This window comes from Suillus plorans (assembly GCF_016647745.1).
Source record: "Suillus plorans strain S12 chromosome Unknown HD556scaffold_45, whole genome shotgun sequence".
NCBI classification, from domain to species: Eukaryota; Fungi; Basidiomycota; class Agaricomycetes; order Boletales; family Suillaceae; genus Suillus; species Suillus plorans.
Genome location: NW_024537429.1, coordinates 179,051 through 205,317, shown reverse-complemented (window position 1 = coordinate 205,317; position 26,267 = coordinate 179,051). Strand labels below are relative to the sequence as shown.

Sequence of the window (26,267 nt, the reverse complement as noted above, 5' to 3'; positions counted from 1 at the left end):
AATCCTTCATCATGCCCAAATACTACAGTACAGCTACCTTCGTCAAGAGCCTAATACTCCTATTACTGATAGTCGAGTCTGTCACCATCTATTTGATTCGGAACATTGTCCCTCGCTTTATCACAGAGGCACTCGCAGGTTGTATGGCCTTTACATGGGCCCTTGCTGTGGCCTTTACCAGAGGTCGCAGTACCAGAAGGTTTATGCAGTCAGGAGTCATGTTCGACATCCTGTGCTGTTCTTTCACAATAGCTTGGGGTGGCATACTTTGCCACATTGGTCCAATGGAAACTTTGAAAGGTAAGTTCCGCGACAACGGCACTGAACACACTACTAATTCCATAATAGTTACACTCGCAATCCCTGGGATGCTATTGATACTATTGGGTGCTGTAGTATTTGTGTACTCGGTGCCTGTTTTCTTTCATGGCCAAGTTAACTTCCGAAAGTCACTATTTGGTCAACATTTCTCAAAGATTTTTGGAGACGTCGAGAAGCCCGATTCAAAGGCATGTGTAAGTATGACTACGTATTAATTCCGAGCTGCAATGACACGGATGGTGTTCTCTTTATCCTCTTTTGTCATATCCAAGCAATAAATTCAATATCGACATACTCACGTATTCGTAGAGTGTTCCTTCTCTTCTTGCCACTATCATGTGGTCTCGCCGCCAACACCCCTCGAGTTACTGTTCACCATGCACTAATATGCTACAAACGACATCGCTTGCATGACCCTTCGCAAGTTCGCATACACCACATTCCGCTTACAAAAGGTTCTTACCAAGAACTGGGCGCTAGGGAAGTTGCCGATAAGAGCGCAGCCTCGTATTCCTAAGACCATCGGCATCGCAGAGAACAGCGAGCCCGTTGAAAAGAAAAACAGACTACTACTATTAGCGATATTTCCATCGACGATGCGAGAACGATTTGGCTTTCCCAATATTGGAGTGCAGCGCCCAGAATTTCAACGACTTTTAATCGACACGGCCCAAAAGCATGGCGTCGAGATCAAGCGGGGCCATCAAGCCATTGATTTGAGCAAAGCGACGATGCAGTAAAAGTCACGTTCGCGAATGGTACCAAGAGGCAATGCACGGGTCGGAATCATTCTCAGTGTCAGGGCTAATAGAATTGGTTGAGATACTTTAGTAACCCATCGGTCCGCCCCTCTGACATGCAAACTTCGTTGACTCCGTATCGTTTTCAGGAGATGGAAAGCTACTAGCTACTGCCTGCTGCGACATAAACACGTACACATGGGATATTGCTGGGATTGTTAAAGAAGCTGGCCTTGAAGACCTACTTTTGAATTCAAAGGTGAGTTGATGTGCACGTCTTATTGTATATCCTCACAACTGAACATGCTCTGCCAGGCCAATCAGTCGGTACTCCATGTACGTGACACTTTCCTCAAAAGATCTCGTTGTTCTCACTATATAGTATGCTCTAGGCTAGTGCTACACGACTTCTGGTCCAACGACGTCCGCCTGCTTATCGGGTACCCCAAGGTTTTTTCGATGGAGTCCCACCAAATCGTTCTCATGTACGTTATTACTGTCACATTGATTTTATTTTCTTAACCTCTGTGCTCTCAGTCCTCTGCACGAAACTACCCCTACTCCTCAGCATCGCCAGGCACCACACGTCTCAGCTGTCTGTTCCACCGCAACCGCAACCCATCCAGTGCTCATGCTACGTCACCATCCTCCCCTTTCGACTGGGCTCGAAACATTTTGAAACGGCGCAGACAAAGAGGTGAAGGCATTGCGTTTCAAGGATCCGGTCCCGCAGTTGTCGAGGTCCCGTACGCGAAGGGCAAACGTGTATGTTCCTTTTCTTCCTTGATACTCCTACACCACCTGATTTCACGTAGAGAAATACTTGCGCGAGGGAGAAACGGAGAACATTATTTCCCCCGAAGATCCCTACCGCAAGTAGCTCACGGCCTCCAAAGCTCAATGCCACCCAGTCATCAGTGAATTGATGAGTCCTCGATATCGTAGCCGTGGGAAGTATAGCACGATGTAATTCTGCTGCCGCCAAATATTAGCTTTTATACTGCGAGCAATTTGAGTTGCACATACATACCCATGTATGCTTGTAAATCCAGCTTAACATGAATGATTTATGACAATGCTGGGACATTCCGCCTTTGCAGCCAATGAGTAGTGGTAGTATACCCGAGCCAATCGTTTTGAGCTTCGACATCTCACCTAGTGATGTGCACGGCCCGGCTTCAGGCCGTGGGCCAGGCCAAGCCGGGCCTGAATAGGCCAAGCCAAGCCGGGCCAAACTCACGGCCTGGTGACGGCTTTGGCCTGGCTTGACATTATGAAAAGCCGAAGCCGCCAGCTCGGGCCGCGGCTTTTGAAACTGTGCCTGAGCCTTGCGGTGCCCAAGCTCAACTGAGAATCTGGTTTCTATCTCGTCTTGTTTTAGCTTTTTAATCACTTCCATCGTGCTTCACGTCTCTTAACTATACCAACTATCGACATCAAGCTGTAGAAACCAGCCAAGATCACTCCCTCTTTGCAATACCCTTCTGGCTTTCTGATTCAAGTGTCCGTCACGAGTGTGTGTATAGATCTAGTACGCTCATTCGTCCTTGTAACTAAAATCTGAACTTACTATCATATCTATTAAAGGCCCATCATGGCTCAATCAGGAAGACACTGGCACCCCAATCCACAACTCATGCAGCAACATTCTATGCCACAGGGTTGGCAAGGCACCTGGCCCCCACCAGCTGGTGTTGCTCTTCCTCCAAACTTTCCTGGTCCACCATCCATGCCGCCTGGCGCCAACACTCACCCACATTGGAAAGCTGGCTTTTGGCAGTATAAACCTACCTCCAACATGAATGGTGCAGGTCCCGGTGTTTACTGGGCAACCGGCATGAGGTGGGCTTGGAATGTCCCTGCTAACTTTAATCCTTACAAGCGCGTCCCCCGTCCTGCAAGCCCGAGCTACTGGAGGACACAGCTCTCTGAAAATGGTCTTGGTTTTGGAGAACATGGTCCCTGCAAGGTGTGTGCGTGATTTGGCCTCCAAACTACGTTCGCAAGATGGAAGGCGTATCGAATCTAACATACGCATGTCTGAACTCGGTACAGTAGCGCTCCTCCTTTAGAGTCAAAATTCACCACCGCAACCCTCACCCGTGCACTTGGATCCAGTGTTCCCTTTCTACTCATGCATCTCCCTCCACCTCCGTCAATCTCTTCGGGTAACACATGTCACGAAGAAACCGCCGAAATTCCACCGCCGCTCTCGACTGCTGCGATTTATCTGCAGGTGAGTCATGTGGTTGAATCCTGGTTTCACAACGACCTGCTCATGCTCACTTTGTCAGAATCGCAAATTCCCTACTCGAGCCGCGGCTCAGGCCAGAGCCAGGCCAAAGCCAGCCATCATTTGCGGCTTTGGCCCGGCTTGGATTTTTTGCAGGCCAGAGCCGTCTGAAGCCAGGCCAAAGCCGCGGCTTTTGGGCCAAGCCAGGCCGGAACATCACTAATCTCACCTAGTCTCATTTTTTAATTACAACGTTATTCAAGGCCTTTTCAAGGAAACAGCCTCTGGCATTTGTCAATAAATCTAGAATGCCATTAGATTTAGCTACAAAGCTATGACATTCCTCCTTTTCAGATGATGAGGGGTTGTAGTTAGTGTTGCCGCAGCTTCGGCTTGTTGCCGGTTCCAGCCGCGGCCCGAGCTATAAATAGCTGAGCCGACACGTGGTTACAGCTTTTGTAATTACGGTTCGGCTCGGCTCGAGAGTTATAGCTAAGTCAATTTAAGGGCTTAAAGCCAACTCAAATATATATATTTAAATTATAAGCCAAAAATAGATTTACAATTGAGAACTTCAGTCTCGAGAACTGCAAGGAGAACTTAGACACCGATTGTCGATCACACCAATTCACAACACGCATTCTACGTTTACAATCACGTTACTAATATTAATGGGGCCACAGGACAAAGTGAGTGACTACGATAACGTTGGATCAAAAACTAACATAGATATCTAGTTGTACGGTAGTCCGGCTTGCGCGCGCAGAATGCGAGAGCAGCGCACATCAGTGCAACACACCGAAAGACGTGTTGAAACACAGCAGGGAGTTTTGAGAGATGGAGAAATTTGGAGAGGAGAGGAAGGGAGCAATACGACTCGGAGGTCCAACTGGAGACATTACTTGTGGAGATTGATGGGTCGCGGTGGTGGGAATTAGGATTCGTCTTGTCATGTCGAGGTCGAAGTCGAAGAAGCTGCACGTTCGGGTTGGGAGGGAATACAGTAGATGTTTGTACCTTGATAGAAATATGAACTCGAAGTTCTGGAACCACTGTTGCTGAATATTAAACATATGCATGAAGAACATCGACAGACTCACGGTGGGCAATGACTTGGGTCAGCATGGCCCAAAATTGAACGAGGATCAACAGACTCATGGTGGGCAACGACTTGGGTCAGCGTGGCCTGAAATTGAACAAGGATCGACAGACTTACGGTGGGCAACGACTTGGGTCAGCGTGGCCTGAAATCGAATGAGGATCGACAGACTTAAGCTGACGTGCGCATTGAGCATGACCTGTGAACGTGTTCTGTGAATACATGCGCGGGGCAGTGATGGGGAGATAGCACTTCATTTTCCTCTCCAGTGAGATATCCAAGTTTCTGACTCCATTCTGCGCATGCGATACAGTCCTCAGATGCAGCGGCTTGAAGAAGGCACAGCCAGCTGTCCATGAATTCTTTCGTGTACTCGCGTGTTGTGCCAAAGTCAACCAAGGACAGCTGCGATGATAGTCAGTGAGTTCGTCCAGGCAACTTAAGAAGTAGAAAATATGAAGTGTCAACATGAGACACCTGTTGTGCCCTTGAGTCCCACAGGAAATTTGTGAAGTTAGGGTCCGTCTGCATGAATCTGAACTGGAAGAGCTCCCACAAGCAGAGCTCGATGATTTGCAATGCAATCTACCATGAATTTCAAGAAATGCATAATCTATGGTGGATGATAGGAGGAGCACGCACCTCGTTTCGCTCTTCTTGTGGTAAACCTCCAACTATAGCATCTCCAATGCTGACACCTTCTACATGCTCCATTACAAGAACACGCTCTGTGCTACCTGGCCACACCCACGGGACCCTGAACCGTGCATCTGCAATAAGACAATCTGGGCTCCTATACTGCTCGAGGAAACTTGCCTCCCGCGAGTAGTCACATTCGTCAGCAAGCTCGTCTTTCATTACCTTTGTATAGGATGTAGTGAATTGTCTGGATAGCAGGAAATGAAGCAAGATTGAGAAATAAAAAGTCAGATATTCAGCACTAAGCACAAGGAAAATACAGAAGACACACTTGAATCGTATGATCCAGGAATAACCCCCGTGGAAGCAAGCTTCCAGCGGTAAGGATCATCTTAACATAGCCAAGGTCGTTCACAATTGAGTTAGCAATGTTTGGGAACTGGATCTTTACAGCCACATGTTGGCCGTCGTCGCCAGATGGACTCTGACTTTGAGTGAGGACAGAGTGGTGCACCTGGCCGATGCTTGCAGCTGCGAACGGTATATGATCGAACAATGTAAAATTATTGGCCCATGATTCCCCTAGGGACGTGCACATCACTTGTTGCATCTGCCAGTCCGGCATGTAGTGAGTGCTGTCTTGAACGTGACAGAATATTTTGTCGACTTCTGGGGGCAGGAGGTGGGTGTCTAGTGCCAAGATTAGTAGTGGACAAAATGATAAGAGATGGCCAATGAATGGGCACCTTGGATGCTCATGAACTGGCCAAGCTTTAGTGCGGTACCCCGCATCTGAGAGAGCTTAGATACCAAATGGGTTATGTTTGCTTCAGTTAGCATGACTGGTTGTGTGTTGTTTGCATGGGATGTAGTAGAGCGACGTAAGAGCTCAGAAGCAGCGCCATATGAGAGTGATGCTGCAAGGCCTGTGACTACAAGTGAGCAAAAGGTGCATGAAAGGACAGTAAAGAAAGATGTACTGCCATAATGAAATAAGCGACCAAGTCTGGATGAAGGGACCTTGGATAATTGGAGGTTGCGTGATTGTGTAGGAGGGAAGTCTATGGGTGCCAATAGAGCTTTGTCTGGATGCTATGGGGTGGCAGCACATGGAAATGAGCAAGAGGTGGACATAAGTAACGAGTAAACTGGCATGGAGGAAAAGACTAGAGACACACCTCTAAATATAGGGGCACAGGACTTTCTATTTCGCAATGTAGGCTTTCAAATCTCGTGGGTATGGAAGGAGAACCAGAGTCAACCGAGATCGAACAAGGATCGACAGACCAACTTCCTGTGAACGATGGGCAACGACTTGGGTCAGCATGGCCCGAGAATGAAAAAGGATTGACAGACTTATGGTGAGCAACGACTTGGGTCAGCATGGCCCGAGATCGAACAAGGATCGACAGACTCACTTCCTAGGAATGGTGAGCAACGACTCGGGTCAGCAATGCTAAATCTGCTGGTTTGTTATCAGAACAATCAGTATATTGACACAATCTCTGTAGCACATGGTAAACAACCCGCAAGAAATGAGAAACGGTAAAGTCAGACAAGAAAAGTAAGAAGTGTCACTTGTCGTAGATAGTAGCAGTGTCCTTGATGTTATCACACTCATCCTCCGCTATAGCTCTGAGAAGAGTATCGTTGGCATTGGCGGAAGGTGTCAAGTGCTCATAGGAGCTTCTGTCGTATACCATGCACTGTTCCATATCCCATTGAGAGGCTGCCCAACCTTTAGTGAAGTCGAGGTGTTCTTTCTTCAGAAAAAATTTGACCATCTGTAACGCTTCCATCAAAACAGGGCTGAGACGATTCCTTTTTTTCATATGAGTTTTGCTACTCGAGGAAAATACCCGCTCGCAAGGCACAGCAGAGGCTTGTATTGGAGTATAGTCCATGGCGATTGAGTAGATGGTTGGGAACATGGACTGTGAAGCCTGGTTGACAACTTGTGGTTAACGACAAAGGGTGGGACTTGAAGGCGAATGGACTCACATTCCAAAACATAAGTACATCTGTTCCCTGAGGACTAAGAGCAGCCGTAGTGTATGCCGTGAACTCTTGATCTACAGTTTGACCATTGTCATGGGGATGCAACACATGCGCCTCGGGAAGTCCGTAGCGACGCGCACCTAGTGTACGTGGTTGTTGTTGTATAGCTACTACAGGTTGACATTGCGCAGGATCAGAGCGTTCTGCTCTCTTGCTATGCATCTGCGGAACAAATCAGTCCAAAGTTGCACCTTTACCATGACATATTACGGAGACATACCAACTTCACGATAAAATCCTTGGTAGCAGCAATTCGGTCCACCTCCCATTGAGTGTTGATCCATGACATTCACATCGTAGGGTCAACAACTACAAAAGTAATCATGAGATCAACATTTATTTTGAAAAAAAAACATGGGACTGACACATAGCGACAGCATAAGCATGTGTCACACTCATCCGGGTGGTGTATTTGCTTGCCCAGGTTAAGCCTATGTCGACAAAAGGTTTACAATGAGGCGTGTGCAGGCAAATAGACTCCCAGCCCTCAATCATCTCTTCAAACACCGGAACCGCATGACTCAGCAAGGGAGTGCTTTCACTAGAGAGTTTTTGCTGGGTGATGTGGGGAGCCTGGTATGAAATTGTAAGATGCATAATGGGTTTTGAAGTTCGAACACACCTCCAATATCACTTCCAGATCCTCGAGGAACTGCCAATCTATTTCACTCAATTTTCTCTCAGATATGTTGCATTGAGGCCAAGCGTCGAAAAAGGCACTTATTGCCTGGGCCAGTATTAGTCTATGTGATATGTTTAGTGGTGGGCATCTTACCTGACGGAGTGTCCACAAGCGGTTGATCATAACATATACTGAATCCCATCTAGTAGGCTCATCTAGGAGGACCTCTACGACTGGGAGCTGTGTACACTCGCCTGTGTCATCTCGAAACCATCCCTCCTCATTACCCCTAAGGATAGTGTCATGAAACCTGTCACACCGCTGGTTTGATGCACGGATCAGCTGTACGACATGTCTGGTTGTTTTGCACAGCCTGGATGTAATCTGGTTTGTCAATGATCTGACCCTTGACTGACCATGTATTGGCCACAACAGAGAAGTCGGCAGTAGTGTATTCATCGATAATATGCTTCACGCATATGTTTACGATGTGCGGAAAACATGGTATCCTGTGTTCAGTCAGATTGAAATCAATGCCATGTTGCCCAAGTAAGGTCGAAAGCTCCTGCATTGCGGTATGGTTGTTACCTGTGTTGTCAAGAGTAAAATGCCCTGTCTAAATGACATCAGAACATGCGATACAATATGAATTAGTACTGACCTTGGTCGCAGTCTCTGCACGATCGAGGAGATATAATATCACAGAACCAAGAGATGGTCCATCATGACTACCGGGAACATGATGGAAAGCAATGAGGGCCGCCTTTAGCACGAGCATCGAATCTTTATCAGCCTTAGCAATCCAATGAGTTGTGATGGCCATGAATGGCCGGAGCTTATAATCCGACCACAGGTCAGATGTAAAGCAAACTTTACCCTGAGCATTCTAAAAGGAATAAGATACGTCACGAGATGCTTGACAACCATGCACTTACAGCAAGGTTGGTCTTCAAGGCCAGGAAATATTCTTGCCATTGCTCGATGATCATTTCACGAGCCTTCGTGCGGTGAAATAGGCCAGTCTCACCAATTTCTGGCCGCAGGAAACGGATGAGGTGTCTAAATTCAGGACACTCAATCATGTTTATCGCCTGGGGGAAATTATTAATAGTGCCTGTAGGGGGTGAACTGCGACTCACTTGATCATCGGCAACGATAAACTTCACAATTTGACGATGCATTTCATCAAGTGTGAAGTCTGGAATCGCATCCTCTGGAGAGCTGGTGTTACGCACTCAAATAGATCTGTTACGCGGAGCCCTGAGAGGGGCGTCATCCGCTAATGTTTGTGACATAACTGGAAGGGTCCGGTATAGCGAGTGAGACTAGCGAGTGAGACTGGCGACATTGAGTCGGCAGATATCACAGATGCGCGTGTCACGTGACTTCTAAGACGACTGTCTGTGAAGTCACTGAAGTCAAAGGAAGGACAGTCTTGTCCTAACGATGACCGTTGATCGAGGTAGACTTAGATGCAACAAGCACCTAAGAAAGTCGTACTAGAGACAAGAGCTGAGAGGCTCTTGAAGGAAGTAGTTTCGAGGGAAGATTGAGTAGATTCAAGTTAGGGAATCTAATACAAGATGACCGACTACTTATACTAAGTGGAGAGGGTTGAGGGCTGGGTTACCGTACTGTAGGTAAGGGTAAAGGGGAAACGGAAAGGGTATAGGTACGTTGGCAACACAGCCTGATTAGTGATGAGAGGTCGAAATGCGGAATGAGACTGAAGAACGTTGGACCGGGTCAACGGTAAAGTTACAATGCACAGCAGGTGCGAGTCAAGGGGGACGAGAAGGGAAAGCCATGTTGGTGGCATGAGTCTAGACGAGTCAAGGTGCCAAAGCACGTGCGCACGTTGGTGCGTTGTCAGAGATATGGTGGATGATGGGGTGGAGACGAGGGACGGGAACGGTCCCGAGGATCCGGTCAACGGATATCTGGTAGAGGAAAACGAGCCGGTAGATGGTAAGGGCGAGGATGAAGGGAAAATGATAGGGGGGCCACGTGACCGATGTTACTTGTAACAGCTGGCTCCCACGAGCAAGGCACCAGATCCCTGATTAGGAGGAGGACCAAGTGATTGTATTGTACAAGGCGATTTCTTGAGCCGTGCGTGAATTGTTGCGAGCGTCCATCCTTAAGCTAGGCGTTCACTTAGATCCTTTATCAGGATGCGCCAGCCGAAATGTTCTGCTGCTTCCAAATAAAGTTCGGTGTGATAAGTGAAGGCATGCGCTCGGGGAGCTGAAGTGGATGTTGAACCTGCATATACCATGACCTTGTGCATTTCGTCGATCTCATGTAGTGCTCTGATGAAAGGTGTGAGAAACAACAAAAGATTGCAGATACAATACTTGCTCGCAAGGGATGCAAGTTTTGCCCTTAGTATCGGTATCAACCTGGTAAAAGTGAGCTATATCCATTGGCCCTTTGGCTTGCTTAAGGTTGCCAGTGGCCAAAGGGTCAGTCCGAATGGTGCTGGTGACGGTCTGGAGTGGGCTTGTATGAGAGCCTACAGGCGTCATAGTGGCAGGCACTGGCAAATCACTTGGTTCCTCTTCATCCCCTGAGATATTCTCGAGGTCGAAGGTTTCACCCTCATCTGGACCAGGGGGAGCTGCATCAGAGGTCCTGTATCTAGCAGGAAGTCGTCGCCAACGGGCATTTTGAAGAGTAGTAGTATTCACAGCAGCAGCAGCAGGGATAGCAGCAGTGGTGATGGGGATAGCAGCAGTGGCGACGAGGATAGCAGCAGTAGTGACGGGGATAGCAGCAGTGGTGGGGGAGGCCACTGCCTGTGCCTTGTTCTGCCCATGTCGGCGACTTGGCATCTGTGGTAGTAATGGTAATAATCCAACAACAGAATCATCAGTATATATAAACATTCATTCTGGGAAATCCCAGAACACGTTAATGTACGCACCAAATGGTAAATCCCAAGGCAATGCACGATACAGTAGCATGATTCATTTGATGGTGATACTGTGATGCATAGAATACCTTCAGAAGTCGTGAGTACTGCATTTGATGTAATAGATCTTATCCAACATACAGTCATATAAAAAATGCGTGTTGGGTGCATGCAGAAGACCGGCAAAAATGGGGTAGCGCATTGGTGAAAGATCCCTGACATGCATAGCGAGCCTATAGGGTAGTAATATGAATTATATGATACAGGAAAGGTGAGTTTTCATATATAATACTAGTAAAAACATGACACACAAGTTTGACCGTAAAACAGTGATGTTAATGCTATCCAACTGATCAGCAAACTTCGGCCACAATAAAGGATCTGAGCAGGAGTTAGACAGGGGGCAGTAGCTGAAATGGGACCTACCTTGATATTCAAAACCGGCGAGGCACCTTCACCAATATGCAGGTGAGAGCATCTGGAAGGGAGATTAAACTGGACCGGAGAACGAGGAAAGAAACTAGAAAGAACCAGCAAGGGAAGATAACGGGAATATTGCTGCCGAAAAAATACACGCTATTTGCCGCATGCTTGGCTATGTATGTATGTGTTCTACTTCCGCTCATTACTCTACAATATGTTAGAACATAGAATACATGCAAGTTCTAGTGTAAACAGTACACTTAATCCTCCATCGATGTCAGCAAACAACTGCAATCTAAAAGTCCCATCCACCAACAATATACTTCACCTCTAACAACCGTCTGACCTCCCGCCATCCCACACTCCTCTCCTCAGCATTCTGATGATCTGTTACGACATAAATGAAGTCTGCAGGTGAGAGAAGCGATCGCAAGATTCGCAACAGGGGATGCATACATCATAGTACTATAGTCTACAGGTTATACATCATTCTGTGACTAGAACTGTTTCCTCCATGGAGTTGATGCAGTATGCGGTAGGAAGTCATTGCGTGGGCATGACCTTTCACATAAACTAAGCTCAGTTTGAAGATGACACAAACAAACTACTCACACACGAGTCTATCTACGCATTGCCTTTGGTGGATGCGGTGACGTTGCTTCAGCCACGCAATGTTGATCAGATAACGGAGGAGGATGCATGACAACATCATCAGGTTGATTGAAATCCAACCTGCATGTGGCTGGTGTAGGCAATGCGGCACAAAGACCTCGAAGTAATGAACATAGGTGATTGTAGTCAGGGTCCTCTGCAAATGCTAGAGAGCGTGTGTAAATAAGAAATGTCGCGAACTCAACGGGGATTCCATGACAAATATCCGCAATGGTAGCATGTGCTTTGTGCTCGAGTATGGTAGAGGTGGGCAACTTCTCGTCATCGCTGGTTAACCATGGAAGAGAGCCACATAAGAGATAGATTAACATATAAGTGAGCGACTCAAGATCATCGTGACGACCTGGCTTAACTCCTAAGTGAGTGTTTATTGAGGCAAATGCAGGGGTGCCAGATAGACGTCGACCATGGCAAAATGGTACATGGTCACTGGTTGTGGTGTTCCAGTATGTCTTCATGATACCGAAATCGATGATGAAGGTGGTGTGCCTCAGAGTTCTGAGACCCACCAAGACGTTCTGCGGTTTGATGTCACCGTGAACATAATTGCATGAGTGTATATACTCAAGACATGAGAGCTAGGAAAGTAAGTTAACCTATCTACAAAGATCTCAGACCAAACGACTGACTGACCAACTGGTCTCCTATATTCACGACATTGAGAAGGCCAAATTTTCAATTGTTTGCAAGGAAGAGTTTGTGGAGCGATGGCCCAAGGCGTTCAAGAACCAGAGCATGATATACTGACTCTCTACCGAACCAGAGGGTGCGGGGAATGCCAAGTCCACCTTCAAGTTGTTTCAAAATGTGGTATTCACGCTCAACAGAAGATGAATCATTGACAACAGTTTCGAGTTTGAGGGCAACAGAATCATCAGTGATAATGTTCCGTGCCGAATATACAACAGCTAAGTATATTATAAGAGCAATACAATTGAATACTACATAGTACATACCGTATGAGCCTGAATCTAACACATCTCTGAGCCTAAATATCCCATCGACTCGAACTGGGACCTTATTCATGGCAATCAACTTGATAAGTAGACAATGCAACCGAGTCTTGAAGTTTTCACCAGTGGGAGCTTGAAAGTTAGAACAGGAAAGCTTAAAATTGAGTTCCGCCACATGTCTCTAGCTGGCTTGAGGCGGCTTCCAGCCACCTCAAGCCATTGTTCCCACATACTTGGTTCATGGGAACAGCCGAACTGCTGGGAAATCGGTAAGAGCCGAGCTGTGACATCACTAAGTGATGACTACTAGACTAACTTAAAAACGCTGCTCAATTTGTGATCCATATTTGATTCTCCCCAGGCACCATATTCAGGAGGATACCAGGGGCCTCAATCGCAGGGCACGCAATGTGTAACTAAGGCACCAACAAGTGTGCTGTGCCACAAAACCAAGTAAGTGTGCTTATGTAATGGGGTAATCTCTATCCTTTGCCAATGAGCATACAAGCACCACAGAAAGGCGAAAACTATGAGCTCCATCAGTGAACTGATGATGATATTAAAATATCATATTAGACTATGTATTAATAACAATCACAACAATTCCCACAAATGTGGAGGGGGGGTCTACATAGAGATATCTGACCTTATGTAGGAAGGATGCGTTTTGAAGGCGACTAACCAAGTCTTGGTATGCTCAAGACATTGCCTTCTGCATGGAAGTCCATGCAAGGGAAATATAAAACTGAGTGGAAGGAAGTATATTGTAGTTCAGATTTGTCAGTGCCAGCACAAAAATTGCCAGCTGCGATTGATAAATGGTACTTCAGTCATTCAAATATTAGTAAGATTGTTACAGTAACACTCCACCCTCACCCTATGCTCCCTCTTCCCGACTTACCGACACGGCGGAACACTGCCAGAAGCCTAGAGCGGCCTGGATGCCGCTAGATACCCAGAGCAGTCTAGAGCTGCTATGACGTCACCCCGGGCCTAGAAGGCCTCCCGATCCCATCATGATGGCTGTCCGCCTCATGTAGAACTAGACCAACGCATGCCGCCTCATGTGTTGATGGACCCAGAGGCTGGAGCGCCTCATGTACTTATCTTGACATAGAAGAGGCGCCTCAATGCATCTTATCAGACAAGCATGGCTTGCCTCATGAATCTTATCTCTGACTAGGATAGATCCACAGATACAGACTCCTCCCGAACTATGTAGTTAGAACACTATATAACATAGACACATATCATTGTATTCCTTACTTTGATATACTTGGTAGATCCCTAGAAACTAGTACAATCCCAGTACTTGGTTTTCCCTTGAACATCCTTTCAGAGTGACCCCTAGTCCCTCTGTCTAGACCGCACTTCTAAGGCAAGCCGACACTACCTTAGCCGTACATCCATTAGCCCTACAGCTTGACGAGCCGCCACGCTTACCAAGCTTGTCGGAGGATACCTTGACCTTCGATCGAGCTTAGAACCCGTCCTTCTGTCTACACGAGACCGCTAGACGATTAGTCATTCCAACTAGAGAAGGCTCGACCTATCCAAGTCGTAACAAAGATAAGATGACGAATGCTAAAAGCTGGAAACTCTTCATGCTGGTTGTAAATTTATGTCCTTGACGTTTAACTGTGTGATGAGAAGATGCGAGTTTAAATTCAACAGCCTGTTTACTTTGTTGCACATAAGGCATTTGATTCCTACCTGGGAGACACTTGCCTAGGGTAACAAAGACATCGATCACATCCTTCACACAAAGCACTGCTACCACTTTATATTGATACCATTGTCAAAGCGATTGGCCCACTGTTTGTTTCCGAGACTACTTTCGAGATTGCATCCAACTTACGATGCCTCAAGTGGTAGATGATGTTGCCTGTGATATCCGATTCACGTGGTCATGGGGTGGTTAAATACTTGTCAACTGTTGGACTGGAGTGCCAAATTGAGCCAGATATTGGTGAAATGCCGTGTTGGAAACAATATTGCCACCCTGCTCTATCCGCTCGTAAATGTCAGGCAAGGCAAAGCTCCAATGCAAAAGGTGAGTTGGGGCGCTGTGGCAGGCATTTGCATAGGAAATAACTCTCAACCAATACGACAATCGTTGAATAAAACTCTAGGGATGAACAGATACAGTTCTTTTGCTAAGGTTGGTAAACAATTCAAGGTTCACGGTGTCTGATCAATGGTCGAACATATTGCAGAAGAAAGACACTTGACAGATATGAGCTCAAAGCCCTTAGGTGCCAACTTATTACTGTGTTCCAGATGTGACAGAAAAAGCCTTCTGCCAGTAATAGCTGGAAGCAGCGAAGGTTGAGTGCCGTGGTTCTAAAATTGCCTTTGCAGAGCCCATTGATCGATCCTCGTCAGGTTTCGCGAAGACAAACAGTGAGTGCAACAATTATTCCTTCGCTCCACAAGGCACTTAAGATCCAACGAATCTGGGATGGCATAACCGTTTTATCTTATATCAAATGTACCGCTCACGTCGGACCCTGTCAGTCAATACTCATTGGTCCAAGACTGGGGATGACTTCCCCCTCCACAGACATATTGTTTCGACAAAATTTCGCTATGGATGCCGCACACAGGCAACCTGTCTTTCTCGCTGCAGCTATGAAATATAATTTCTCTCATGGCACTCGTGAACACAATTGGTTACATTCAGGGTGTTACCCAGATATGGCCGGATTAACAAGAAAAATGAATTTTACAGTAGGCGTTATATTAAACAATATCTACACGGCTACCACTGAAATCAATTGTGCATTAAATTGAACAGTCCCTATTGACCATCAGTGATCGGTAAAGCATAAGTGTGATGGAAGGTAATGAAACGTCTAGTTAGTCTGAGTCGAATGCGGCATCCTCCAGCACCTTCCTCTGCTCAGCAAGTGCTGTAACAGATATCCGGGATACCACTTCTGGCGTCAGGTCCTCGCGATGGCTTTTTCCAAAAACTTTCCTATACAGCAAACATCAGACATATGAACTATAGGCTAGAACACAGTCCATACCTAGTCCACCATTCAAGAAGGTCGTTCACCCTACGTTGGGTGACGGGGCCAGGGACGTCCTCAAAAAAGTCCACCACATTATTCCAGAATGCTTCGTAGTCAAAGTTGCCATCCACTGTACGCCAAGATGAGACGCTGGACAGGGCGAAGCAAACCTGTAACAATATATGTGAGCCGTGGGCTGCAGCTATTCAAGCTTACCTACCTGACAGACTATATATGCTAGGGAGCGAGGGGTGACTTTACGCATGCCGATGATAGAGGCCACACAGGTTTTGACCTTGACGTGGGTTAATTGTCATCGGGCACGCTGGTGATTCTCTAGGACGTCAGCTCCATTGCCATCTCCATCAGCTTCCTTTGCGGAAGATGGAGATGTAAATATGGCTTTGAAAGCCTGCATTCATAGCGATGAGTATGACTATATGCTAAGACAGTGGGATTACTGACCTGAACTAAAATTTTGGATTTAAAGAGGCCTTGCTCGAGGTTGTCAGCATTAACTTTGTAGCTGTCATACAAAAAGAGCGGCCAAGAATTTTCCGACACGATATAGTCTGACATTCTGTCACGAATGCCAGCCTTCACCCTACCTCAGGATCAGTGTCGTGTAATAGTCGAAGAAGTCTATTACTCACTTGTCATTACCCCAGTCCCATTCAGCAGGGCAAAGCAGCTTCCCACAAACGTCATGTATGAAGCCGCGTGACTGCTTGTCGTCAGAACTGAGTAAACGAGATGGGTGAAAGCCTTCATTGAGCCAGGCAGCGACTAGGTCCTTGAGAGTGGAGGTGTCGTCGCCATGGGCGGCATCTGCTCCTCTTTTAAGCTATAAGGTTGTCAATGTACAGCGCGAAAAGCTTCATAATTGAAATCACTCGCCTTTTTCTTCATGTCTTTGCAGTCATCAATGTCGAGTTCAGCGAACTTCTCGTGCAGCCACGGCAAAACTTGTGCGAGTAAGATATAGCCACGTTGCAAACGATCCTGTCTGAATGGCAGAGTTAAACGCGCTATGGAATAAAAAAAGATCACCTACTCTCCGGTACTGTCAAGTTCAAGTTCTTGCTCCTCGTACCTGCGGTCATTTTCGGCGATCAAATCATCCAAGTTGGTATAAAGAACGACCATGCGCCATATTGCCCTGCCTTAAGCAACGTAGTAGGTCATCTTTCTATGAAAAGCCATGAGAAAGATGTACCAACTGACAGTAAGCAAAGTAGTAACTGACGAACCTCTGCTTAGTTCCTCTGTCTTGCTTCATCATTTCTAGTTCCTCTTCTAATGCGCCGATGCGACGCTTGGACCTTGCTTCTGCAGAGGTAGGGACTGCCCCAGACTGGTCTGCAAGTGCGAGAGCATGGGTCTGATGGCGACTGTCGAGCTCTGACTCAGTCATAAAAGTGAGGCGTGGAGGCAAGGCGAGGCTAAAAGAAAGAAAGACCAATGAGTGATAAGATGATTAACAATGAGCGATGGTAACGATGAAGGACGGTGAAGAGAACTAGGAAGAAGACAGACAAGAAAACCCACCTTGGAACTGTTGGTATATATATTCCCTCGCTAAGTGTTGAGGACATATAGGGCAGTGCCCAATGAGGATGTGATGGGGGGTCCAACTATAATTTGAGTCGTGGCACCCCTCCAAATTTGGCGTCGATGAACTTGAAAGCCTACTAGTACTACAACTAGCATACCGTGTAACCTTGAAGTTGGCTCCAAAAGCGCTCAGGCTCGAAGTATGCTGAAAAAAAGCAGTACTCACTTCGAAAAAACGAATGGCGGTGCATGAGTGAACATGACATTGACTAGGGCAGAAATCCAGCCTGATTCGAGGGTTGACTGGTGCGTTTAATAAAATCAGGCAAGGGCTAATGGAGTTGGCAGAAGGAAAAATGACAGCTGATATTTGAGGTCAACGAGAGGTCAGCTCATCATAGTGTGAGGGATACGTACATGGCAGATCTGAACTTGATTCGAACATCTGCCATGTAGGCGAGGATGACGCTAGGTCAATCTATCTTTGCATCCTGACGCTCTGGTTAGTGATTGCATCTAGGTACACGAGTTGTTGGACACTGTTATAGCAGAGGCATACAAGCGGGAATGAAACATGTACCTTTATCCTTTGTGTTCCTAGCGTGGGCTGATTACCCATTTTTGTAGGGCCATCCAACATTTTTCGTGCCAGGCTGGTTCTTGGAACCTTTTGGACGCCCACGGTTACGCTTTGGGGGGATGAATGGTTGGTTGGAGTTGTGCCCTTTGTTGCTGACGGTATGCTGGCGATGTAAAAAATTGCCGGCCCGATGCGTTGGCTTTCAAAGTCCGTCAGGCCTTCAGGACCAGTACTACACCCATGGTCACAGTCACGGTGCGCTTGCCCAAAGCATGTCGTAGGCCAATGCATCTAATCATCCCAATCGCCAGGCCTGTATATAAACAGCTAACTATGCTTGATATATCTCGGCACCATGGGTTTCTTCTCACAGTCATTCGACCCAGTCACTGACCTACCAGACTTGTCTGGTAAAGTCATACCTATTAGTACAGGCGGAAAGCAGTGAGTGTCACACTGTCACTCATGACCCAAATTTTATTCATACAGTTGCTTTGTAGCGCAGGTATCGGCTACTCAACTGTGAAGCACCTGGCACGTCGTGGTTCTAAGGTGTACATGGCCGCACGCAACCAAAACCTATTCCCCGTTCAATCTTAGATCTAGATGACCCGCTCATATGAGAAGACCGTCTCTCCCTTTCCTCATCCGAAGTTAGAGGGCATCCATTTCAAAGTTTCATTTGTAAATAGCGCTCAGTTCCTTTTTTAGTTGACGGTGACACTGGTAACTAGTTTAGACTGTAGTGCAATGGACTTTGTACAAATTATGTATTAGTCTTTTTTCCTAATTTCTCTTTGTAATCCCGTCTATAATGATATGCTCCTAGACCGACCTGATATTTCACATAAGGCCAACAAGACAAGGTTCTGGATAATGTTTTTGGGCAATGTGACAATGCCCAGACTGAGCTCAGTCACAATATTTCTAACGAACGTATGGAAAGCCAGCCTGGATGCGAATTTGAATAAGCCTAATGAAAATGGAGGTAACCGTGACATCTAGTACTAGTACAACTACATTTATCGTGAGTGAGTAAACCAGTGTTCACGAAGAAGCCGAGACTGCGGAAGTATCATACATGATTATGCTACAGACGATTCAATCACAAAATGTTGCATAGTATAGTCAGAAAAACAAAATCATACGTACTAAAACCCTTTTCAACAATGATCAACACGTATCTTAACGAGTGCTTCCGGAAGCGGCGCCTGCCTTTCTACGCGGCTTGCCAACACTTCTGCCTCTGGACTTCGCCTTGCGAGGAGAAGGCTGGGAGGTACTCGCAACCTTGCGTGCCATGGAGCGTGTGTGAGGGCGAGTCGCCAGTGGTTGTTGAGTGTCATCCCTGTCGGATGGGGTATACAAGGAGTCGTTGGGGCGTTTAACACCTACACTCCAGCTGAGATAACGTTGGTAGGCGGTGGTGTCTATCGCGCTCAAGATCCCTGACATGCCGAGATCCCACTCAATTGGTAGTGTGGGGTTGGCAGCTTGCAGTGCAGAGCAATCCGCGTCATTATCGATCTCCAGCGTCAGGCTGACCATAGAGTCCCTCATCCGGCGCAGCCCTGTCTCCAGCATGGCAGTGACGGCACCCATGTTTACTGTGGGTGCCAACGTCTGTGTGAAGTTAAATGAGTGAAAAAGCAGCAGATAGATATGATATACAAACTTATGCCACGCACCATTAGCAGGGGGTTGTTATCGTGAACATTGATGGGGGCGCCGTTAGCTCCTTTGATCCAAACGAAATATTGTACGGAGCCCACCTGACACCAGTTATGATCAGCGACCGTGAGCGGCTGATCGAACTGGCGCGGGGTAGATCTCTGTAGAATGAAGGATTTCATGTAGAGAGGTTGAAGATCGGCGGCAGCATCTCCAGTGGGCAGGATATTGGATGCAGTAGAATTGGGAAGAGGAGACGCGAACGATGCAGACTCGTGTATCAAGACGATGACTGCGAAGTCGACCTCTGGATGAGCTTCGATTTCTGTCTCCATCTTGTCAAAGACGTGCTCCCTATCCTCCGAAAACGCGCACTCCCCAAGCCCAGATATAGCCATATCCGATGTGACGGATTTGCTGGGGACTTCAAGAGAGTAATTCATATGGATTCTAGGACAGATTGCCCTGCAATTGTAAGGCATATTGGCGATGGCCAAAGTCAGGTGTTCCTTAAGACAATCGAACAGCTCTTCGTGGATAGCAGTAGGCATGTCGATGCTGAGTGTGAGTTTGTTATAGTCATAAGTAAGCCTTGGACGAATCAAGCACTACTCAAAATGGGTTAGATTGTGATAAGCTCACCTGGGTTTCATAACTAATCGGCCCGACTCCCCTACAACACGTTCTATCGATTTAAAGTCTTCTACTCCCACACCACGGAATTCCTGCAATATTTGGTAAGCAATGTGGCACTGAATCGTTGACTCAAGGACTTGCCTGACGACTTTTCTCCGCAGTCGGCTGATACCTCAAGATGTCCTCCACCCCTTCGATCACAAAGGTCAATCAGAACGTGACAAAGCGTCTACTTCTAGTCACACGTACTGGAGGTGAAAACTTGTCCTTGGAACGGACATTGCACCATGACTGTATCTGCTACAGCATCAAGGGCAACTTTGAACGGTTTCTCCCCTTGCGCCTGTTCTTCCACAGGGAGAGGGGTTTTGACTGATGGCTTTTTGGAAATCTTGCTTGGCGGTAGTAATTTTGATGCCATTGATTTATTGGGGATGAGTTTCAGTGCAGGCGACCTGGATGCTTGTACATCGACGAAGCCCTTTATTTGATGGCGCCTACCTGGGCTAGGAATAACAGGAGTGCAATAAGAGCTATTGTCTGCTGGAGCTACGAGGGCAGGCATGATTGGAACTTGTGGTATATGGATGTTTGACACTGAGCACTGAGCACCAGGTTTAACTTCCCTGTGTTACTGTGAGGTTAGATGGTCCCCAGTTTACGTGGAAGCTACCAGAAGAGATAACAAGTGATGACAATGGTTCCACATCAGGCAGGAGGGACGGCAAATACCGTCAATTAATAATCACCATGGGGCCAGTGACCTGAGCACTCACAGTAATAAGAGTACTAGTAGTACTCTACAACAGCACATAAAACAGGTTCAGTTGTTATTAGTACATGAGGAAGTTGCACCAGCAGTCTTTCTGGAAATTTTCACTGCTGGAAGTACTAAGTATTCATCTACATGCAGTGGATTTCTGTGTTCTGGTTGCAGTGACTGATCTATGATCGTATCGTGTGAGTTCATGAAGAAAATCTGGACTCAGAGCTTTCTGAAACAAGTCGAAGTATCCCTGAAATTGAGTATTGAATGTTACCATGACTACATCCAAGTCCATGACTCGGATTTTCCAACCAACTGATCCGATTACCAAACATTTTGCATCGACGCCACTAGCAGCCCTTAATCATGATGTACTTGTACTAGTAGCATTAAAGCCATGATGCATGCTGGTAAATCCCAAGATGCACTGGCAGTAGTACTAAAGTGAGGACTTCACGAGAGGTAGTATGATTGCAGTATGTTATGGTAGCGAGCACCCTGACACAAGTGCACAAGTTCATAGTACCTTCTTTAAAGAAGACTCGGAAGTGCGGAGTCCTCGGCGGAGAAGCGCTGGGGTTATTATGTCGCTAGCGTGCCTGCACCACTGGCATGTACTACTAGCAATTAGGGAGCCTATCTACGTGGCAGCGGCTGCGCAAGAGAATCTGTTCTGAATGATTTGAAGAGTTTGAGTTAGCAAGTCCAAGTGGGATTGTGGGAACTCAGATAATATGAGTGTAATGATCGCTCTGCATGATGGCACAATCACGGTGACCCACCGTGTTCAATTACTAGTACTTGCAGTGTCTATTATGTATTATATGACAATTGGGATTGCCGAATGAGGCATAGGCTGTTGATCAATTTGATACTAGTTGAGTCAGAGAAGACTCTGGATAGTACAGGTCACCACTGAGCGCTGACTCAGGCTTCCCTATGACACTGATAGCTCAGGGAAGACTCCAAATAGTACAGGTCATCGCTGAGCACTGAAGGCTTCTCTATGACACTGAAACTGAATTGGAGGTAGTACTACGGGTATGGTAACACTAATCATCCGAGTCGGATTCGGACTCGTCAGGCAGACTTGTACAGACTTCCCAAATATCAGCATTGTTCAAGTCCCACTCTCTATCTTTCAGTTCCTCCACAACTCTCTCCAGCCTTTCTGCCAACTCTGCTGCAAACTCATCCTCTCGATCCGGCAATGCAAAGGCAAGCAAACTCGGATGCAGAGACCTTAGAGGTGATGGAGGAGGCTGTGGTGGGAGTTCGAAATGTAGGGGTGTTCGTGCGAAGAGCTCTACCAACGGCAACGGCATCAGTAGCGATTGCAATGATTGGTCTGGCAATGGGGGGTGGACAAGTGATCCATTATCCTCACTCCCCATGTAGTGATGGAAAGAAGCCATTTCATGGTCAATAACGAATTGCTGGCATTTCCTACATTTTCTTTTGGAGCCACTGCGAGACGCATGTTCGATGTCAACTTCAATGAATGTGAGATCTTTTGGATACTCGTCTTGGTCTCTGCCGTCGTCACCACTGCCTTGGTGAGATAACACTGTTCAAAAGTTTGGATGAGTCACGGTTGCAAGGATGGGTTAACGATGGTGAAAAGACCTACTTTGGGCGAAGGCAGTCTCACTAAGGGCAGTAGTGCTAGTCCAGGGTCAGTACTCACAATATGCGGTAAGCACGACCACCATTCCAAAGCTGCAGGATGAAAGATATTTAAACATTAGTAGCAGTATGATATGAATTAGTACACACTCTGTAATATGGCATGAATATCATTGAGGCGATATGCAGCTGTGTGTTAAAATTTAAAATGATCCGAATCAGCCTCACCTTACTGGGCTCAGTGGAGCTTGGCAGCGTTCTTTCACGCCTCCTGCTCAAGGCACAAGTCTAGGCCAGCACAGACGGGGATGCTGAGGTGCCGAACAGCAACCTGTAGTCCAGCTGAAGTGGTCACGATCACGGTAAGATGCTGGCATACTTCCCTGAAGTAGTAGATCTGCGATGGGCTGGCAGCGATCGGGGTTCAAACGCCATCTTCCTGAGTTCAGGTTAAACCCCAATTTGCCCGTGGGCGCAGCATGATGAAGTAAAAAAACCTAAGGGATGTGTGGGACTCTGCATAAGCGACGCCAAGTCTACGGTACTCTGAGTCATTAAACTGTGAACTTGCCTTGAGTTTGGAGTGGTACCGAGATGTGATGATAGCAGCCTCATCTGAAGCACAGGGCTCACTGGCACAAGTCCAAACCTATTGAGCGAGTGCTTTGATTAGTGAATAGTGAATAAGACAAAACACCGACTTTTACTACAACTTGAACAGACTAGGCAAGGTTTGAGCACGGTTCGGAGATGGGCGGCAACTTTCAGGCTGTTCGAGTCGCTGGATCATTAGCCTCAGGCTACCATGATTGGTAATGAGGTTGGAGGTACACATGAGGTACCAGTGAGAGTGCGGCCAATACAGGATGGCTAGTAAGGGATCGAGGGTAAATATGAGAATTAACTTAAGTATCAAAAACCTGTGGACCTCCTATGATTATGTTAGTGGATGCTACCAAGGTCCAGCCTCGGCAGGCCTCAGGGTTTCAATCGCCGCTATATTTACAACACGCAAATTTCCAGAAAGTCTGGGAATTGCTTGAACTTTCAGACGCAAAATTTTATTGATTAGTAATCAACGCAAACGATGTATGACTACAACAGGAACAAAGGTATAGTATTTTTGGGAAAGCCTTTGGGCTTTAGACCGAAGCACGATTTTGAAACCTCCCACTATAGGGTCAAACTACTAAGCTGAGATACCCTGTAGTAAGGAGTGATACACAACACATTGAGTGTGAGCTTGGCCCCAAATGTAAGGAGTTTCGTGGACACTTACCACATCAGGAAATCACTGAGTTCCTTATTTGTTCCTTATTTTCCTTATTTGCTCCTTATTCTCCTTAATTCGCATGATAAGGTCACTTGAAAATAAGGAGCATCAGCAAAAATGTGAGGTGCAACATAGCACTATGGATGCTACAGGGCGTCCATAGCTTGGTTGCAACCCCCCCCTACATAGCGCTACATACCTCAGGTCATCTGATTTTTTGTGTGATATTGCATCCTGTACCTTGCACCTCAACTATAGAGCCATGCTATGTAGTACTCTATATCACTCCATAGTATAACATACCATGCAGCCAAAATCATAGCACAGGCGGCCCTTGAACAAATGGGAGCAATGCAGTCCATTTACTAGCACAATTTAAACAAATAAACAGTTATCCTACTCATGCTTGCCTTCGTTGTCACCATCAGACTCCTCCGTGGCATCACTCTCGTTCCTGTCATTGCCTCCCTGCATATATTCCTGAACTGCGTGCTCAATCTCATGATCAGATAGGTAGTCCCCATGTACAACCTCAATCGGATCCACTTTAGCATGTTTTCTGTAATGTTTGAGATGTGTGAAGACTAAATGATCGCAAGAGACTTACCTGCCAGTATTGTTGATTTCCTTGAGGATAGCGTTGAGGATCCCATGTTCTTTTGTTCGCGCATCAAACTTCTTAAGATTGGCAACATGCTTATCATATACCTCTTTGTACTCGCCACCTGAAAAACTGATATCAGTCCGCTCGCCATCAGCCCATTCGTCGATACAACATTCTGCCTGCAGCAAATCATGTTAACATATAAATATACCAGTGAACCTGCATGACTCACCGCAGTATATAACAAGGCCAGTGCAGGAATGGGAAATGGACTGAAATACTTATCAAACATGATCCCTTCGTCCCTCTTGTTCTGGTACCAGATCAAATTAGCACCCTTTTGATTCAACCTCGTTCAAAAGAGGCCACTGCGAGGGGTCTTGCTCTTTCTGTCTCCAAGGTCCTTCAAAACTAATGTAAGTATGCGACAGGATGCTGGACATAGTCTACTCACACGGTAACATAGTCCAAACTTATCCTTGAGGTCACATACGAGTTGGCGATTCTTAGCCTTGACAGATTCCCTGGTGCTGCAGTCAAACCCGTAAATGCTCTCCACAAGAGGTCGAAGCTTGGCTTTCACCTCACTTGTGAGATGCGACGTGCGATGGGTAATCTCGAACAAAAGATTAGGCAACATGAATAACACAGACAAATTTAAATTAAATACCATCTGGATGATCTCGCCATTGAATCCTATCTCAACGTCAAGAGAGACATAGGCCTCCTTCCAAGCTTCTTTTTCCCATGATACTTGAGTCATGCGATCTGGATATGCATGCTCAGATGCAAGCCGTCCACGAAAGTCTCCAATCGCGAACTTGATAAGTTGCTGGACTGCAACTTTGTAATCACGAGCTGCCACACGCCCTTTGCTCTTGCATATCTTGCATGGGAGCCACTGGTCATGGTGCTGTGGGGAAGGTGAATCCTCAGATAGGTCTTCGGAATTGCATTTCTGTTTGTGGTTGAGTGGCATATCACACTCATTGTTGGAAGATGACAGATAGTGGCCTGCATCCTTGTGAGAGTCTGTGAAAATATTCAGTGGCTATTCAAGTGACCGAACAGTACCTACACTCATCATCAGAGACATTCTGGTCCATGTATGTAGTCTCATCTGTGAAGTCATTGACATCAGCATCTCGAGTATCAATGAAGTCTCTGTCGCCATAGTGCTCCTCCTGCTCATTGTCGCTCAGGTTATTGTTGCGGAGCATCATTAGCTCTTTTGCCCGTGCAGCTGTGAGCTTGCGAGCACCCATTGGCATCTTGACAAAAATGAGTAGATACACAATGTTCAATAACTTAGTGACTCACAGTATTCACATGTCCCTGCCTATGCTCATTACAAAGGCTGCCGACAGCCTGAGACTTTCTCATGTGACTGTTGATGAAACCAGAGTCCTTAAGTGACTCCTCATCAGTTCAGGGCAACATTTATATCATTTTTGACATCACCTGGGTAAGAGTATCCTTACTCCAGCCACCAGACGGTCTTTGTGAAGTGGGGGTAGGTTGTGGTGGGACCTTGGTGAACCGAGGCTTCAAACTGAGTGGATTGACTGTCGCACTTGCAAGCGGCACATCTTCAATTGTAAACTACAAGCCGGTGAGAGTAGCTAGTAGACTGACGGATCAACATACCTGACTTCCATCACTGCTGTGTGGCTCCCGATTCTTGCATGATGTCTTGGTTTTCTGCAAGAGGCCCTGTTGGCGACCATCATGCTCTTGCTGTTCCTCGACTTAATGTATTGTGAGTCAGATTACAGATGAAATTTGAACTGTAACACATACCTTGGTACAATGCTCTCTCTGAAGGACGGCGTTCACAGCGCTGTTGAGCTATTCCTGTAGGAGGCA

At 46.6% G+C, this 26,267-nt stretch overlaps 8 protein-coding genes across 8 annotated transcripts; 2 read left to right on the top strand and 6 right to left on the bottom strand.

Moving 5' to 3' along the window:
- Positions 1-11: 11 nt before the first annotated feature.
- On the top strand, positions 12-2,221 carry HD556DRAFT_1528613 (uncharacterized protein; the record flags this gene model as incomplete). Its single annotated transcript, XM_041309385.1, has 7 exons — positions 12-300; positions 349-519; positions 1,211-1,320; positions 1,377-1,397; positions 1,454-1,546; positions 1,599-1,826; positions 1,877-2,221. The coding sequence occupies 7 exons, from the start codon at positions 12-14 to the stop codon at positions 1,985-1,987; spliced, it is 1,023 nt and encodes a 340-aa protein (XP_041157976.1). The 3' UTR covers positions 1,988-2,221.
- A 2,227-nt stretch (positions 2,222-4,448) lies between these two features.
- On the bottom strand, positions 4,449-6,187 carry HD556DRAFT_1445586 (ABC1-domain-containing protein; the record flags this gene model as incomplete). The annotated part of the gene is made up of 8 exons (XM_041306963.1): positions 4,449-4,592; positions 4,646-4,798; positions 4,871-4,978; positions 5,036-5,279; positions 5,353-5,722; positions 5,779-5,958; positions 6,013-6,124; positions 6,182-6,187. The coding sequence occupies 8 exons, from the start codon at positions 6,185-6,187 to the stop codon at positions 4,449-4,451; spliced, it is 1,317 nt and encodes a 438-aa protein (XP_041157975.1).
- Positions 6,188-9,852: 3,665 nt separating this feature from the next.
- On the bottom strand, positions 9,853-10,546 carry HD556DRAFT_1445584 (uncharacterized protein; the record flags this gene model as incomplete). Its single annotated transcript, XM_041306962.1, has 2 exons — positions 9,853-10,024; positions 10,065-10,546. 2 exons carry the CDS (start codon positions 10,544-10,546, stop codon positions 9,853-9,855), a joined length of 654 nt encoding a protein of 217 aa, XP_041157974.1.
- Positions 10,547-11,669: 1,123 nt separating this feature from the next.
- Positions 11,670-12,747, bottom strand: HD556DRAFT_1445583 (kinase-like domain-containing protein; the record flags this gene model as incomplete). The annotated part of the gene is made up of 4 exons (XM_041306961.1): positions 11,670-12,299; positions 12,351-12,365; positions 12,466-12,629; positions 12,678-12,747. 4 exons carry the CDS (start codon positions 12,745-12,747, stop codon positions 11,670-11,672), a joined length of 879 nt encoding a protein of 292 aa, XP_041157973.1.
- A 2,786-nt stretch (positions 12,748-15,533) lies between these two features.
- HD556DRAFT_1445582 (uncharacterized protein) lies at positions 15,534-17,105 on the bottom strand (the record flags this gene model as incomplete). The annotated part of the gene is made up of 9 exons (XM_041306960.1): positions 15,534-15,654; positions 15,707-15,861; positions 15,912-15,986; positions 16,035-16,103; positions 16,157-16,295; positions 16,345-16,519; positions 16,585-16,697; positions 16,746-16,854; positions 16,916-17,105. 9 exons carry the CDS (start codon positions 17,103-17,105, stop codon positions 15,534-15,536), a joined length of 1,146 nt encoding a protein of 381 aa, XP_041157972.1.
- A 1,050-nt stretch (positions 17,106-18,155) lies between these two features.
- Positions 18,156-18,559, top strand: HD556DRAFT_1486936 (uncharacterized protein). Its single transcript, XM_041308734.1, has 2 exons — positions 18,156-18,269; positions 18,326-18,559. The coding sequence occupies exons 1-2, from the start codon at positions 18,181-18,183 to the stop codon at positions 18,423-18,425; spliced, it is 189 nt and encodes a 62-aa protein (XP_041157971.1). The 5' UTR covers positions 18,156-18,180; the 3' UTR covers positions 18,426-18,559.
- A 451-nt stretch (positions 18,560-19,010) lies between these two features.
- HD556DRAFT_1310164 (uncharacterized protein) lies at positions 19,011-20,697 on the bottom strand (the record flags this gene model as incomplete). Its single annotated transcript, XM_041300381.1, has 4 exons — positions 19,011-19,448; positions 19,514-20,087; positions 20,139-20,169; positions 20,382-20,697. The coding sequence occupies 4 exons, from the start codon at positions 20,695-20,697 to the stop codon at positions 19,011-19,013; spliced, it is 1,359 nt and encodes a 452-aa protein (XP_041157970.1).
- A 3,703-nt stretch (positions 20,698-24,400) lies between these two features.
- Positions 24,401-24,744, bottom strand: HD556DRAFT_1241177 (uncharacterized protein; the record flags this gene model as incomplete). The annotated part of the gene is made up of 2 exons (XM_041298175.1): positions 24,401-24,576; positions 24,630-24,744. Coding segments are annotated over 2 exons (291 nt in total), but the record flags the coding sequence as incomplete, so codon positions are not given.
- Between the last annotated feature and the right edge of the window lie 1,523 nt (positions 24,745-26,267).